This window comes from Diceros bicornis, chromosome 35, assembly GCF_020826845.1.
Source record: "Diceros bicornis minor isolate mBicDic1 chromosome 35, mDicBic1.mat.cur, whole genome shotgun sequence".
Taxonomy (NCBI): domain Eukaryota; kingdom Metazoa; phylum Chordata; class Mammalia; order Perissodactyla; family Rhinocerotidae; genus Diceros; species Diceros bicornis.
Genome location: NC_080774.1, coordinates 24,844,802 through 24,856,908, shown reverse-complemented (window position 1 = coordinate 24,856,908; position 12,107 = coordinate 24,844,802). Strand labels below are relative to the sequence as shown.

General features: G+C 45.2%; 2 protein-coding genes across 23 annotated transcripts in view; one reads left to right on the top strand and one right to left on the bottom strand.

Moving 5' to 3' along the window:
• The window catches only part of SFI1 (SFI1 centrin binding protein), a 98,272-nt gene extending 90,764 nt beyond the window's left edge, over positions 1 to 7,508 (bottom strand). For 11 of the 16 annotated variants that reach the window (XM_058531820.1, XM_058531830.1, XM_058531827.1 and 8 more), the window contains exon 1: positions 6,401 to 7,291. The gene's annotated coding sequence lies outside the window, so the exon portion shown is untranslated. Of the gene's footprint in view, positions 1 to 358; positions 2,960 to 3,176; positions 4,302 to 6,400; positions 7,292 to 7,473 lie in introns of those variants that run through there. The other 5 variants (XM_058531822.1, XM_058531825.1, XM_058531821.1 and 2 more) reach the window with 5 other exon arrangements.
• Positions 7,509 to 7,781: 273 nt separating this feature from the next.
• Positions 7,782 to 12,107, top strand: part of EIF4ENIF1 (eukaryotic translation initiation factor 4E nuclear import factor 1) — a 44,277-nt gene continuing 39,951 nt past the window's right edge. For 4 of the 7 annotated variants that reach the window (XM_058531848.1, XM_058531847.1, XM_058531846.1 and 1 more), the window contains exons 1-2: positions 7,896 to 7,981; positions 8,916 to 9,038. In XM_058531848.1, the coding sequence (XP_058387831.1) occupies positions 8,943 to 9,038 (96 nt within the window). In that variant the 5' untranslated portion in view covers positions 7,896 to 7,981; positions 8,916 to 8,942. Of the gene's footprint in view, positions 7,799 to 7,895; positions 7,982 to 8,165; positions 8,259 to 8,434; positions 9,039 to 12,107 lie in introns of those variants that run through there. The other 3 variants (XM_058531844.1, XM_058531842.1, XM_058531843.1) reach the window with 3 other exon arrangements.

Below are 12,107 nucleotides of genomic sequence, written 5' to 3'. Positions count from 1 at the left end.
AAAAAATTTGTGCTTCAAAGGACGCCGCCAAGAACGTGAAAAGACAACTCACTGAATGGGAGAAAATATTTGCAAATCTGCTAAGGGATTTACATCTAGATTATATTTTAAAAATTCCAACAGCTCAATAATAAAAAGACAACCCAACTGGAAAATGGACCAAGGATGTGAATAGGCATTTCTCCAAAGAAGATATATAAATGGCCAGTAAGCACATTATAAGATGCTAAACATCATTAACCACCAGGGAAATGCAATCAAACCACAATGAGATACCGATTAGGATGGCCATAATCAAAAAGAAAGAAAGATAATGACAGGTGTTGGTGAGGATGTAGAGAAACTGAACCCCTCATACACTGCTAGTGTTAATGTCCAACGGTGCAGCCACTTTGGAAAACAGTCTGGCAGTTCCTCAAAAAGATAAGTACAGAGTTACCATTTAATCCAGCAATTTCACTCCTAGGTAAATATCCAAGAGAACTGAAAACAAACGTCTATACAAAAACTTGCACATGAATGTTCATAGCAGTATTATTGGTAATAGCCCAAAAGTGGAGACCCAAATGTCCACCAACTCATGGATGGATAAACAAAATATGGTATATCCATACAGTGAAATACTCAGCCATAAAAAGAAATGCAGTACAGTTACGTGCTAAAACATGGATGAAACTTGAAAACATTATGCTAAGTGAAAGAAGCCAATCACAAAGGACTACATATCATGATTCCGTTTCCCTGTCCAGAACAGGCAAATCTATAGAGTCAGAAGGCAAATTGGTGGTTGTCTAGAGTTGGGAGGATTGAAGGAAAATGGGGAGTGACTACCAACCGGTAAGGGTTTCTTTTTTGGGTGAAGAAAATGTTCTAAAATTGATTATGGTGATGGTTGTATAACTGTGAATATACTAAAAACCATTGATTTGAACACTAAATGGGTGAATTGTATCATATGTGAATTATATTACAATAAAGCTGTTAAAAGAAGAAGAAAAAGAGGAGGAAGAGGAGGAGGAAAAAGAAGTAGTTATTACAGGAAAATGTGCTCCAAAAACCAAGGATGCAAATCAAGAAAAAAATTAAAGGGGATGGGGCAACAGCGAATTCAACACAAGAGAACAGCAAAAAGAAGCAAATTCTGGGGTAGATGTAAAAAAAAGTCTCTGGATTAGAAGTGGGTACAGCAGGCACAGAGACACCAGATCAGATTAGAGCAGAAGAGGAAGGTATCCAGGAAAAAGATAAAACTGATGGTTTTGAGAGTATGCAAAAAATTACTGATAGGCATATGAGAAACGTTGAAGAAAAAAAAATTAGTGATTTATGCATGGAATACTAGGCATATAAGAAAATAAGATAATTATTAATTCTAAGTAAAAATGATGGAATGTACAAGAAAGGAAGAGTTGCAGTACTCTATTTGGTTCAGCAGTGAATATTTGTTATATAATGTAAACACTATTAATTTAACAACAAATTACCACATAACCACGTTGGTGAGACGAGGAAAGGAAAAGTGTGAGCTAAGTACTTATCTCCCATGAATAACAGTAAACAATGTATAAAACTAACAAGTCAAGGAATGTCACCTAAGGGAACATATATAGTCAATAATATCGTAATAACTGTATGGTAACACATAGCTCCAAGGCTTGCCATGGTGATCATTTCATAATGTATATAAATATTGAATTACTATGTTGTACACCTGAAACTAAAATATTGTATTTTAACTGTACTTCAACAACAAAAAATTTTTTAAATAAAGGAGAGAAATGAAAAAAAAAGAAATATCACCCTTATAGGGTATTTACTTCCAATATTTACTTCCAATTTTTAATAACATCTGGAGAAACAGCTAGAAGAATGGAAATTATAACTGGGGCCCAGGGGCTATTTTCCACTGCAAGCTTTTAAAATTATGTACCCTATTTTGAAAAACAGAAACCTAAAAGTATCTTAAAGAAGTTTCTACAGTATTTTGCAGCTTCTAACAATGAATGATCCTACTAAAGAAAAGCAAGGAAATACCTAAAATTCTATCTTAAGCCCCAGAATAAGTTTCAACTACTTCTTCCAGGAAGCCGTCCCTGACACCTCCAAGCCTCATCCTTCATAGCACTTGGGCGAGTAGCACGCAATCTAAAACGTACAGATTCAAAATAACATTTATGGAGCGGGTACTCTGTGCCACGTATAGTACTAAGCCCTTCTCATTAACTACCTGCTTTTTAATACAATCACCCCAACAGGTGGTAGCCATTTCATTTTAAAGACGAAGTGCCCAAGATCACCAGCTAAGTGGTAGAGCCAGGACTGGTACTCGGGTCCCTAACACCGGTCATTCAACAAATATTTACTCTACGTCTACACAGAGGTTAACAAGAAATCTGAACGGCCTGCCATCAAATAAAAACAAAGCACTAATCTCCCACTGCGCGGGAGGCTTCACAGTGTTTGCCCTGTTGACCCCTCAGATGGGGCCCCTGAGATCTGGATACAGTAGTCCCTCGCCTGGCCACGCAGCAACGATCCAGGAACCCCTGACTCGGATCCGCGCACACTAATGAGCCTTGCTTGGACGCGGGCACCGGCACCCGCCTGCAGCGCACTAGACTCGCGGGAGGATGCGGCGCGCCGGGTGCCAAGACTCCGACCAGAAGCAGGACCCAGCAAAGACGACGCAAGCGCCGCGGCGGGCGAGGAAGACGGGGTCCGGATGCCGTCCGGCGCGCTCTTTTCACAGCTCCTCCACTCGTGGACCACAGCCCCGTGGGTAGGCACATCACCCGCACTGCTAGAGCAGGAGTAATCTGAGGCTCCGACAGCGGAGTCACTCGGCCCAGCTCGGAGAAACGTGCGCTTGCCGCTGGACTCCCGTCGCAGAGGCCGAGGCGCTAGAGGCTGAAGACGATCGGACCCGGGCTCATAGCTGGAGAAGCCGAGCCCTTCGTCCCGGCGCCTCAGAGAACTCTCGGCGGGAGCAGGCGGAGCGGCACAGACCCCCTGAAGCCCGCACCGCCGATGCGCGCCTCAGCGCCTTCCCGCGCCTCCTGACGCAGGTCTCGCGCCAGCCCCGCCCCCGTCTCCACGGCGACACGGCGTCCGTGAGAGACGCCTCGCCAGCGACCCTGCAGTTCGCGCAGTCTCAGTCCGGCAGGTGACACGCCTACCTCTGGCCGCCTAGAAGCGCGCGCATTGCAAGTTGGTCCTGAGGTGTGTGGATGCACGCACTGTGCAGCCCCAGCTAGGGTTCTTTGCCTCCTTGGCCCACTTGCTTCTCTCAGAGCTCAGCTTCCTACTGCTACTCTTAGAGGAGTGGAAGCTGTTTCAAAGCGGATCCCCGAGTCACACTCTAGGAATGAGGTTCCGTCTGGAGGCCGGCGCTAAGACCCTCCTTTCTCCACCTCCAGGCTCCCGCGTGAGCTTCTGTGGCTCTTGGAGCCGGCCCCCAAGGAGTAGGGCGCGCGCATGCGTGGCCCAGAGACGTTGTCAATCTGAACGGAGTTGGGGGGTAGGGGTGGGGACGCCTCGTTCTGCAACCCCCAAATTAAAATTATCCCAGGCTGATGTCTTTCTTAATTCTTCTGTTAACATGTAATTAACAAGCACTAACTGTCAGTAAATAGTTGTTAAAATTTTAAATTTAGGTCCATTCTGATCATTTTAATTTTTTTTAATTTATGTTTTATTTTTGTGAGGAAGATCAGCCCTAAGCTAACATCCATGCCAATCCTCCTCTTTTTACTGATCATTTTAAAAATAAGGATGGGGGAGGATCGGTGGGGCATTTTTATATGCTTTTCTCCGGTGCTTTGTAAAACATTTGAAAGCATGTGAGATTTCTGGTGGAGAGAACAAAGGCTAGTATTATGTATGTAAATGCTTGAAAGATTTTTAAAAACATGAGGAAAAATAACTTGGGTGTCTCAGAATTAGAATCATAGGTAATTTGCATTTCTGCTCATTTTCTACATATGTTAATTTTATAATTTAAAAAATGTGTAAAAGAAGTTCCACTTTAGTGGGACACGGGAGCCAGTCTTTTACGGACAACTCTTTTCTGAAGTTATGTGGCCAAGTAGTTTTAAAACAATTTAGTGGGGCTGGCCTGGTGGCACAAGTGGTTAAGTGCTCGCGTTCTGCTGCAGCGGCCTGAGGTTTGCCAGTTCAGACCCGGGCATGCACCGACGCACTGCTTGGCAAGCTATGCGGTGGCGGCGTCCCATATAAAGTGGAGGAAGATGGGCACGGATGTTAGCCCAGGGCCAGTCTTCCTCAGCAAAAAAAGAGGAGGATTGGCAGATGTTAGCACAGGGCTGATCTCCTCACAAAAAAAAAAAAAAAAAATTTAGTGAGTTTCAAAGCCCTAATTAACACTGTCATACTTGCTTATTGTAAAATTAGTCTTTAAGTACTTTTATATAAATTATGTACATTTATATAAATTATGACAGATCCACAATGATAAATCAATAAGCATGCTTTCTAGATAATTTGCTGATGCTTTCTTCCTGTCACGTGCATTTACCACCGTCAGCTTTGACTAATTTAGAAAAAGATAAAAGGCATTTCCATTTGAGTTATAATGAAAATAATTAGTCCTGTCAAGAAACATTGGAAGATAACAGTATAGAATAACAACAGCTAGTGCAGCAGCACTTATGTGGTGTCAGGCTCTATTTTAAGTACTTCCCATATATAAAATCAAAGATGTACAAGTGTCAGAAGGGGTCTACGCTCTGCAAATAATTTGCTGTGTGGTCTTCCGGAAATCCCTTAATAACTCCTTTATAGTCCTTAACCTGAGTACATGATGACACAATGTGAAACTGTTCAAATCCTATTTTCTTGGAACTAGGGATTACCCTTGGAGCAAGAAAAACTGAGTAGGAAAAAGCTCATTTAGAGAGGCACAGGGCAATTCAATTTCTGAGATGAGGCTGCTCTCAAAATTTCTAGGTTTCTAATACTTTCATTTGCTTCTCTACTGTTCTTGAACTACTAATTTCCCCCAAATGACTAAACCTTTGAGTCTCCTTATGCCAAACTTGGAACAAACATTTTGAACGTAAACCAAGATCTTATATTTAGTAAAGAACTAGAATAAGTCATTTCTCTCTCACTCTGTCAAAGGGGTTTCCCATTCTGATATTTGAAATTTCATTACTAGTTGCAAAAAGGGGCATTTAGAATTACAAATTATCATTCCTGCCAAGGAGAGTAACATTCAAAAGCTACAATGAAACAAGGATTTGCAAGCATCTAGCTTTTGCTTGGCAGAGGTGAAAGAAATTTTTAGACGCCCTCCCTTAGTAAATTATTACCTTTATTCCTAGGTAATAATTGTTTTATTCTTTCACAAGGATAAATTGAGACTCTGAGAGGTAAGAAGTGAGTTGAGACCAAGGTTCTACAAGAGAAGAGCCTGGTGGAAAAGTATGTCCTAACTAGGATCGTTCTCCTAACAAGGATAGAGGACATTAGCTCCAGGTGAGGCCTCTATCATGCTAGCTACAGTACCTTGAGCAGATTTCGTGTGTGGCTTGTGGTAATTTAAAAATATGCCCACAAATTCTTTGACACTCCTCTCATATAAAGGTGGAATCTAAGTCCCCTCCCCTTGAATATAGGCCAGCCTTAGTAACTCCTATCTAAGGAACAGAATGTGGCAGAATAGACACTGAGTGACTTGGAAGCATAGTTAGAAAAAAAACAATTCAGCAACTGTCTGGCCCTCTCATTCTCTCTAGCCACCAGGTTGTAAGGAAGCTCAGGCCACAGAGAGGCCATGTGTGTTCCAGCCAACAGCTCCAGTGGTCCCAGTTGACAGCCACCATTAACCACCAAACAGGTGAGTAAAGTGAGTGATTAGATGATCCTAGCCCGCAGCCTTCCAGCGCCCCAGCTGATGCTAAATGGAGCAGAGACCAGTGTCTCAACTAGAACAGGCCCAAATTGCACATTCAGAGGCAAAATAAATGTTGAGTTAAGCCACTGAGTTTGGGAGTGGTTTGTTACACAGCAATAGATAGCCAAAACACTGTTTTTAATGTTATCTGTAACTCCTCCCACAAGTCTGAAAAGGAGGTACTGCTATCCCTTTTGGCAGATGAGTAAACAGGTCCAGAAAGGTGAAATGACTGGCTCAGGTTTCATAGTAAGCAGCAGAGCCAGGATTTAAGAGCTTCAAAGAATGGGCCTTCTCCACTATTCCATAATGACAAGAAGATTAAACCATTTCCCTAGTATCAGGAAGAACCTGGATTCTAATAGCAGCTTGGTTTTAAAAATAATAAAAATGACCATTGTTTGACCACCTACAATGTGTCTCTGTATAGGCTTAAAAAAAACAAAAAAACAGCTTTATGGAGGTTGTATAAAACTTTTTGCCTACCTTATCCTATTTTAACCTTGTCAACAGCCCTGAGTGGGTTATCTTCTAAATTTTACAGATGAGAAAACCAAGGCTAAGGATAAATGGCCTAATTCTCCACATCCTGTAGGGTGTGGTAGAGCGGCAATGCAAACTCAGCCCCACTTGCAAACACTTCCCTCTGTCTCTTGCCTGCAGAGAAAAGATAGTTTGTAAGAGACACATCGTATTCAATATCACAAAGAGAAAAACGTTTTCATTATTGTTTTCTCTAGTGCCAACACTCATAGGAAGGGAAGTTAGTGATCACTTACTGCCCAATCCCCTCATTTCACAAGTGAGGAAAGTGAAGCTCAAAGAAAGTAGGCCCCTTCAAAGAAATGTAGTCTTCGCTATTCTTTAGCGAGGAAAATTACGTTTCCCTCCACGCCCATGTGTCATTTCACACCAACCCTGGGCGGTCCTACGGGGCAGAAACTGGGGTACGTGATATTCCTGGAGACCGGGCTCACCTGTGATCCCCGCCAAACCCTTCCTGACCGCTCCTCCCCGGAGCAGCAGTTACTTTCATCGCTTAGAGTAGGGAAATTATATTTGCATTTCTGTGCCCCCGTCAGCCAGTCTCGGCACTATGTACTAAGCGCTTGCCATTCGCCAGCTCATTTTCACCCAAACACACTAGAACTGCCCCTTCTCGTGCAGGCTCAAGATTCAGATTATGGGCGGGAAAGAACTTTTCAATGAATTTGTCAGTCGCCCTCAGCTCAATCAAAAACAATCGCGGCAAATTTGCTTATTAATGCAGCAACGCGTAATCTCGTCTATTCCTCGTAAATTTATAGAGAGGCCATTTGAGAAAAAAGAAGACCGAACCTCAGAGAAGTCAGAGCTCTGGCCAAGATTACACACCACTACTAGGTTCGAGCCCACACCCGGAAGGCTCAAAAGCCGCTAGGTTCGCCTAACTCAGATTCCCACTGCCAGGGCCCCAAGGTTCTCCGCCGACGCGAACCGTGGAAACGCAGCGGTCGACGCGCTCCCCGGTCGCAGGAGGCCGCGGACCCCGGCCCACTTGGCGGCTACCGCCACCTTACCAGAAGCGCTGCCGAGCGGGGGTTGCGGGGTGCAAGCACCGCCCGCCCCGTTGCGCCCCGCCCCGAAGCGCGCGTGGGAGCGCGGCGTGCTCCCCGGGGCTGCCCACGGCGACCGCCTGCGCGCACCGGGGAGGGCTTCCGCTGGCCCCGCCCTGGCCTCCTCCCCGCCGCCGCCACCTCTTCCCCGCCTCCGCCTCCCCGCCGCTGGGCGCACGCAGGGGCTGGCGCCCGGGGAGCGCGCCGCGATGTTTCTCTTTTCCGTCCGGCACCGCGGCGGCCACCTCACATCCGGGCGCGCGGCGGCGCAGGCGGCGCTGGGGCCGGGGTGCGTGGAGGGGAGTCATTAAGGGGGAGGGGGCCGGGAAGGAGGGGCAGAGGGCTGGGCTGCGGTTACGGCGGCTGATGAGAGACAGCTCGAGCGGGTCGGGGGGGCGAGAACGGAGGCCGCGCGGAGCAGCCCTCGGACCGGCGCGGGTGGCGGGGAGGGGAGCGGCGGCAGAGGCACCGAGTAAGGGCCTGGCGGCGGGGGCCGGGACACCGCGCTCCAGGGCCCGCAGGGAGAGGAGGGACAGGGGCGCGCTGCTCCCGGGGTCGCGTGCGTGAGCGCGAGCGCCTGGGCGCGCGCGGGGCTGGGCAGGGGCGCGAGGCCGGCAGGCAGCGGGCGGGCTGGCGGGGCCCTAGCCGCCGGGCTGGGGCGGACGGCGGCGGGCCTGCGCCGGCTCCAGCTGGGAGCGCCCGGGCCGGGGGATTCGGCCTCCGCGCTCCCTCCGACCTGCCTCCTCTCCGTGAGTACCGTCCCCGCCCTTCCTCCGAAGAAGGCCGCTGGGCCGGGGCCTGTGCGAGAGGCCGGGGGTTGGGGTCGCGGCCCGGGGAAGCTGAGTTTCGGAACTGAAGCCAGCACTCGCCCCTTCTTTGCTACGGGCGCTCCTGACATGGCCACAGGTGCGGCTGCCTGGGCGAGGGGCGCTCGGGCTCGGTCCCCAGTCCCTGGCCCCCGGATAACAAGGGGCAGCTGGCGCCGTCCATTGGCAAGTGACAGGCACTTTACCACAGCTCGACTTCCCGGATCCCCAGCGGGTCTTCTACCTGCCCCCACCCCGGGAAACTTCCCCACTACTGCCTGAACGGCCCCTATGCGTGGCAGCGACTAATCTTGGTTTCTTTTCGTATTAAAGCTGTTTAAAGGCTGTACCCTGATTTGGGCACCTTCCACTTCTGCCTTCCTTACCCTGTTGATGCTTAGAGCATTTTACTGTAAGAGATAACTAAGTACCAGTGGTTCTATTTCCAAGTGGGTTCTGGTTTATAGCATTATTGTTGAGCGAGGGTTTGTTTTTTAAAGGTAGTCATTTTAAGAGGTAAGGGTTTCACTTTCTTAAGCAGTCAAGACTTCTGAAAATTTATTGTTTTCCGTGACAGTTTTGTGCCGATTTATCTTCCAGGTGCAAAGAATTGTAGACCAAGGAGCCATGGATAGAAGAAGTGTGGTTGAAACAGAAAATGGAGATGCTTTCCTTGACCTGAAGAAACAACCGGCCTCCAAATCCCCCCATCGATATACAAAAGTAGGCTTTGTTACTAATGAAATAGTGTTTCTTTACAGATGGGGAGGTTAGTAACAACATTGTGTAGGTATTTCATTAGTTTCATCTCAAGTGGTAGTCTTACTTTTGGCTCACTGTATGGACTAAATATTAACTAGGATTTAGTAAAGCATTGCTTTGAACCTTTTTCTGAAAGTGAATACCCAGAGTTTAAACTAGAATTTGCTTCTAAGTAGCCTTCAGGTGAAGAGAATATTGGCTCAGATTCCATATGAATTTGGGGATCAATATATGTTAGCACACAGATTCTGTAACAGCTATGTAACTGGTGTCTTATTGACTCACGTGCTGTGCGGTAAGGATTCCAGCTTTGAGATGCCTTACAGAATCAATGTCTCCTGTATTGATGTTTCCTTGAAAGGTAAACTCCCCAAAGGAATGCTCTTTGGTGTGCTTAGCTAGGGTAACCAGATTTTTTAATTGTTTTTTATTTCCCGTTGCAAATTGGATGTGGACTCACAAAAGTAAAACTTCAATCATATTTTCCCTAGCTGAAAACTTGTGGTGATTTTAAACTGCTCATCTAGATACCTGCTCTTTCCAGCGGGGGTGCAAATCACCTCAAGGTCATATATTTATTGAAGCTATTGCTTCGGTATGTTGTTGGCTACTGAATGTTTCTGAAGAGGTTGACAGGACTTGGTGAGCTGTGAATTCATTTCTGGTTCCCTGAAATGTACTGGGCTGGAGTAGATAAAATAGGAATGTTGATGGGAAGGGTTATGTTCTAGTTAGGCCATATCTGTATTTCCTGAATATGGACTCAGTCAGGGACTCTAATGTGGTTATTGTCCCTGGCTTCCCGGGGTACTGAATGGTTAATATTTTCAAGTCAGGCCTTGTTTATGTACTTGTGCCACTGCTCTTACCTACGTGGTAAAGTATCAAATGCTATCAAAGTATTATTCATCCAATGCCAAAGTATTATCCAAATGGATATCAAAGTAATATCCATTTTTAGCATTTAAAAAAAGCTCTCGGGCCGGCCCCGTGGCTTAGCGGTTAAGTGCACGCGCTCCGCTGCTGGCGGCCCGGGTTCGGATCCCGGGCGTGCACCGACGCACCGCTTCTCCGGCCATGCTGAGGCCGCGTCCCACATACGGCAACTAGAGGGATGTGCAGCTATGACATACAACTATCTGCTGGGGCTTTGGGGGAAAAATAAATAAATAAAATCTTTAAAAAAAAAAAAAAAGCTCTCTACAGGAAAAGTATTTTCAGGTGTAAAAGGGTTCTTGGTTAATTGCTTTCTTAACACAATCTGTTTTGGCATAATAGAATGTGAGTTGATAGAAAGTATTGTACTTCTTCATTCAGATTTGTTCTTCCCAAGTGTAGTTTCTCTCACCTGAGAGTGCTGGAGTAGTGTTTCACAACTTAAATTCATTATTTAAAGTGTTGACAGGTGAATTCTGAATGGAGAAAAGCTTATTAAATGAAGGGAAACTGATTTGAACTGCTTCTATAAGCTTATGTGATTTCAAATCTTCCAGTACTTTTTGAATAAAAGTTCTGACTGGTACTCTACTTTGTGGAGTCCAGGCAGAGAGACTTTTCAATCACTTTCACATGCTGATTAGAGAATGGTATGTATGTTTCACCTTTATGCATATCTATCTTTATGCGTAAGTCATTTTTAGGAAAATATTATTGGTCTGTCTTAGGGTAGTACTTATCTATGTCTACAGTAAAGATTAAGAAGCTCAATATTGCCCATTTTTGGCAGTCCAGCCCCAGAATTCTGCCATACTTAGATAATTGCGTCTTAAAGAAATGGTTAAGAAAAACATTTTTTAGGTTAATGACAGTGGAGCTTAGATTTAATGGTCTTCTCTACCAAATTTAGTTGGAAATAGGTTTACTTTCTATTCCATTCAAGAGGATTTAATTAATGACAGCTTTAGGATAATATTTAGGCAGTGTTAGGGTGGTGCTTTCATATGTGTGTTTTTCAACACTCTAGTAATTTACAGTGTATGGGACTTGAAGCAAACTAAGCCTTTCTCCTTTTGAAGAAAGCTTGAAACAACTCTCTATTCTGAGCACTATTATAAGTGGTCTGTTGGTTCCACAACTGGAGTAATATTTGAGCCGCCATCCTTCTCCCTATCTACATACTGAGATCAAACTATTGGGATAAATACAGCATTTAGTAATGGTTCTGCCACTTCAAGTTCACAGGCTAGAAAGTTGAGAAGCAGTAGAAGAAAATTATCATCAGTGATTTTTATAAGTGATGTATTTTGTGAGAACTTTTGTAAATGTGAGATGTTGACTACAAAGTAAAAAAAAAAATTGGCCAGATGAGAGGGCTTCTTAACCTTTGACCCTTCTTAGTTTAGCATTCAGTTTTAGATGGGATAGTGTTAATAGTTCAGAATTCGAGTTTTTTCCATGAAGGTGGAGGAATCCAGATGTTTGGCTGACTGCTTTTCAGGGTAACATACCAGAGTTTCCCTGTGTGTTAGGACATCCTTTAGTCCACCTTGCTTCTCAAACGTTAATGTGTCTGGGTATCACCTATGAATCTTGGTAAAGTGTGAATTCTGATTGTATGTCAGGGCTGGGCTTGAAAATTTGGCTGTTTAACCAACTCCCAGGTGGTGCCCATACTACTGGTCCACTGATCATACCTTAAGTAGCAGGCTTTAGTCTTCCTTGGAGAACTTGATAGATGGTGTTGATGTTGTCAAGCAACTCAGATGCATAGTTACCCCTCAGGGTTCAGGTGGTGTCTGTTGTGCTTCCGTGAATGTCTCAGGAACTCATTAGTCACATTGGGTACTTTCAGGCCTATCCTTAAGCCTCAGTGATAATTCGTTGGGATGGTTATAAGTGAGTTTATCATATGCACCTGTTATCCTGATGGTCTTGCGCCCTTAATTTATAAACCCACTCAGGTCTATTTTGCCAGGCCAGATTCCTAAGACCAACAGCTATGTTTTGGTGGTATTTACATGTGCATTTATAAAGTGATTGGGTTATGTTGAAGGACTTTTGGAGGTTGTAGAGTGGAGTTTCACCTCAAAG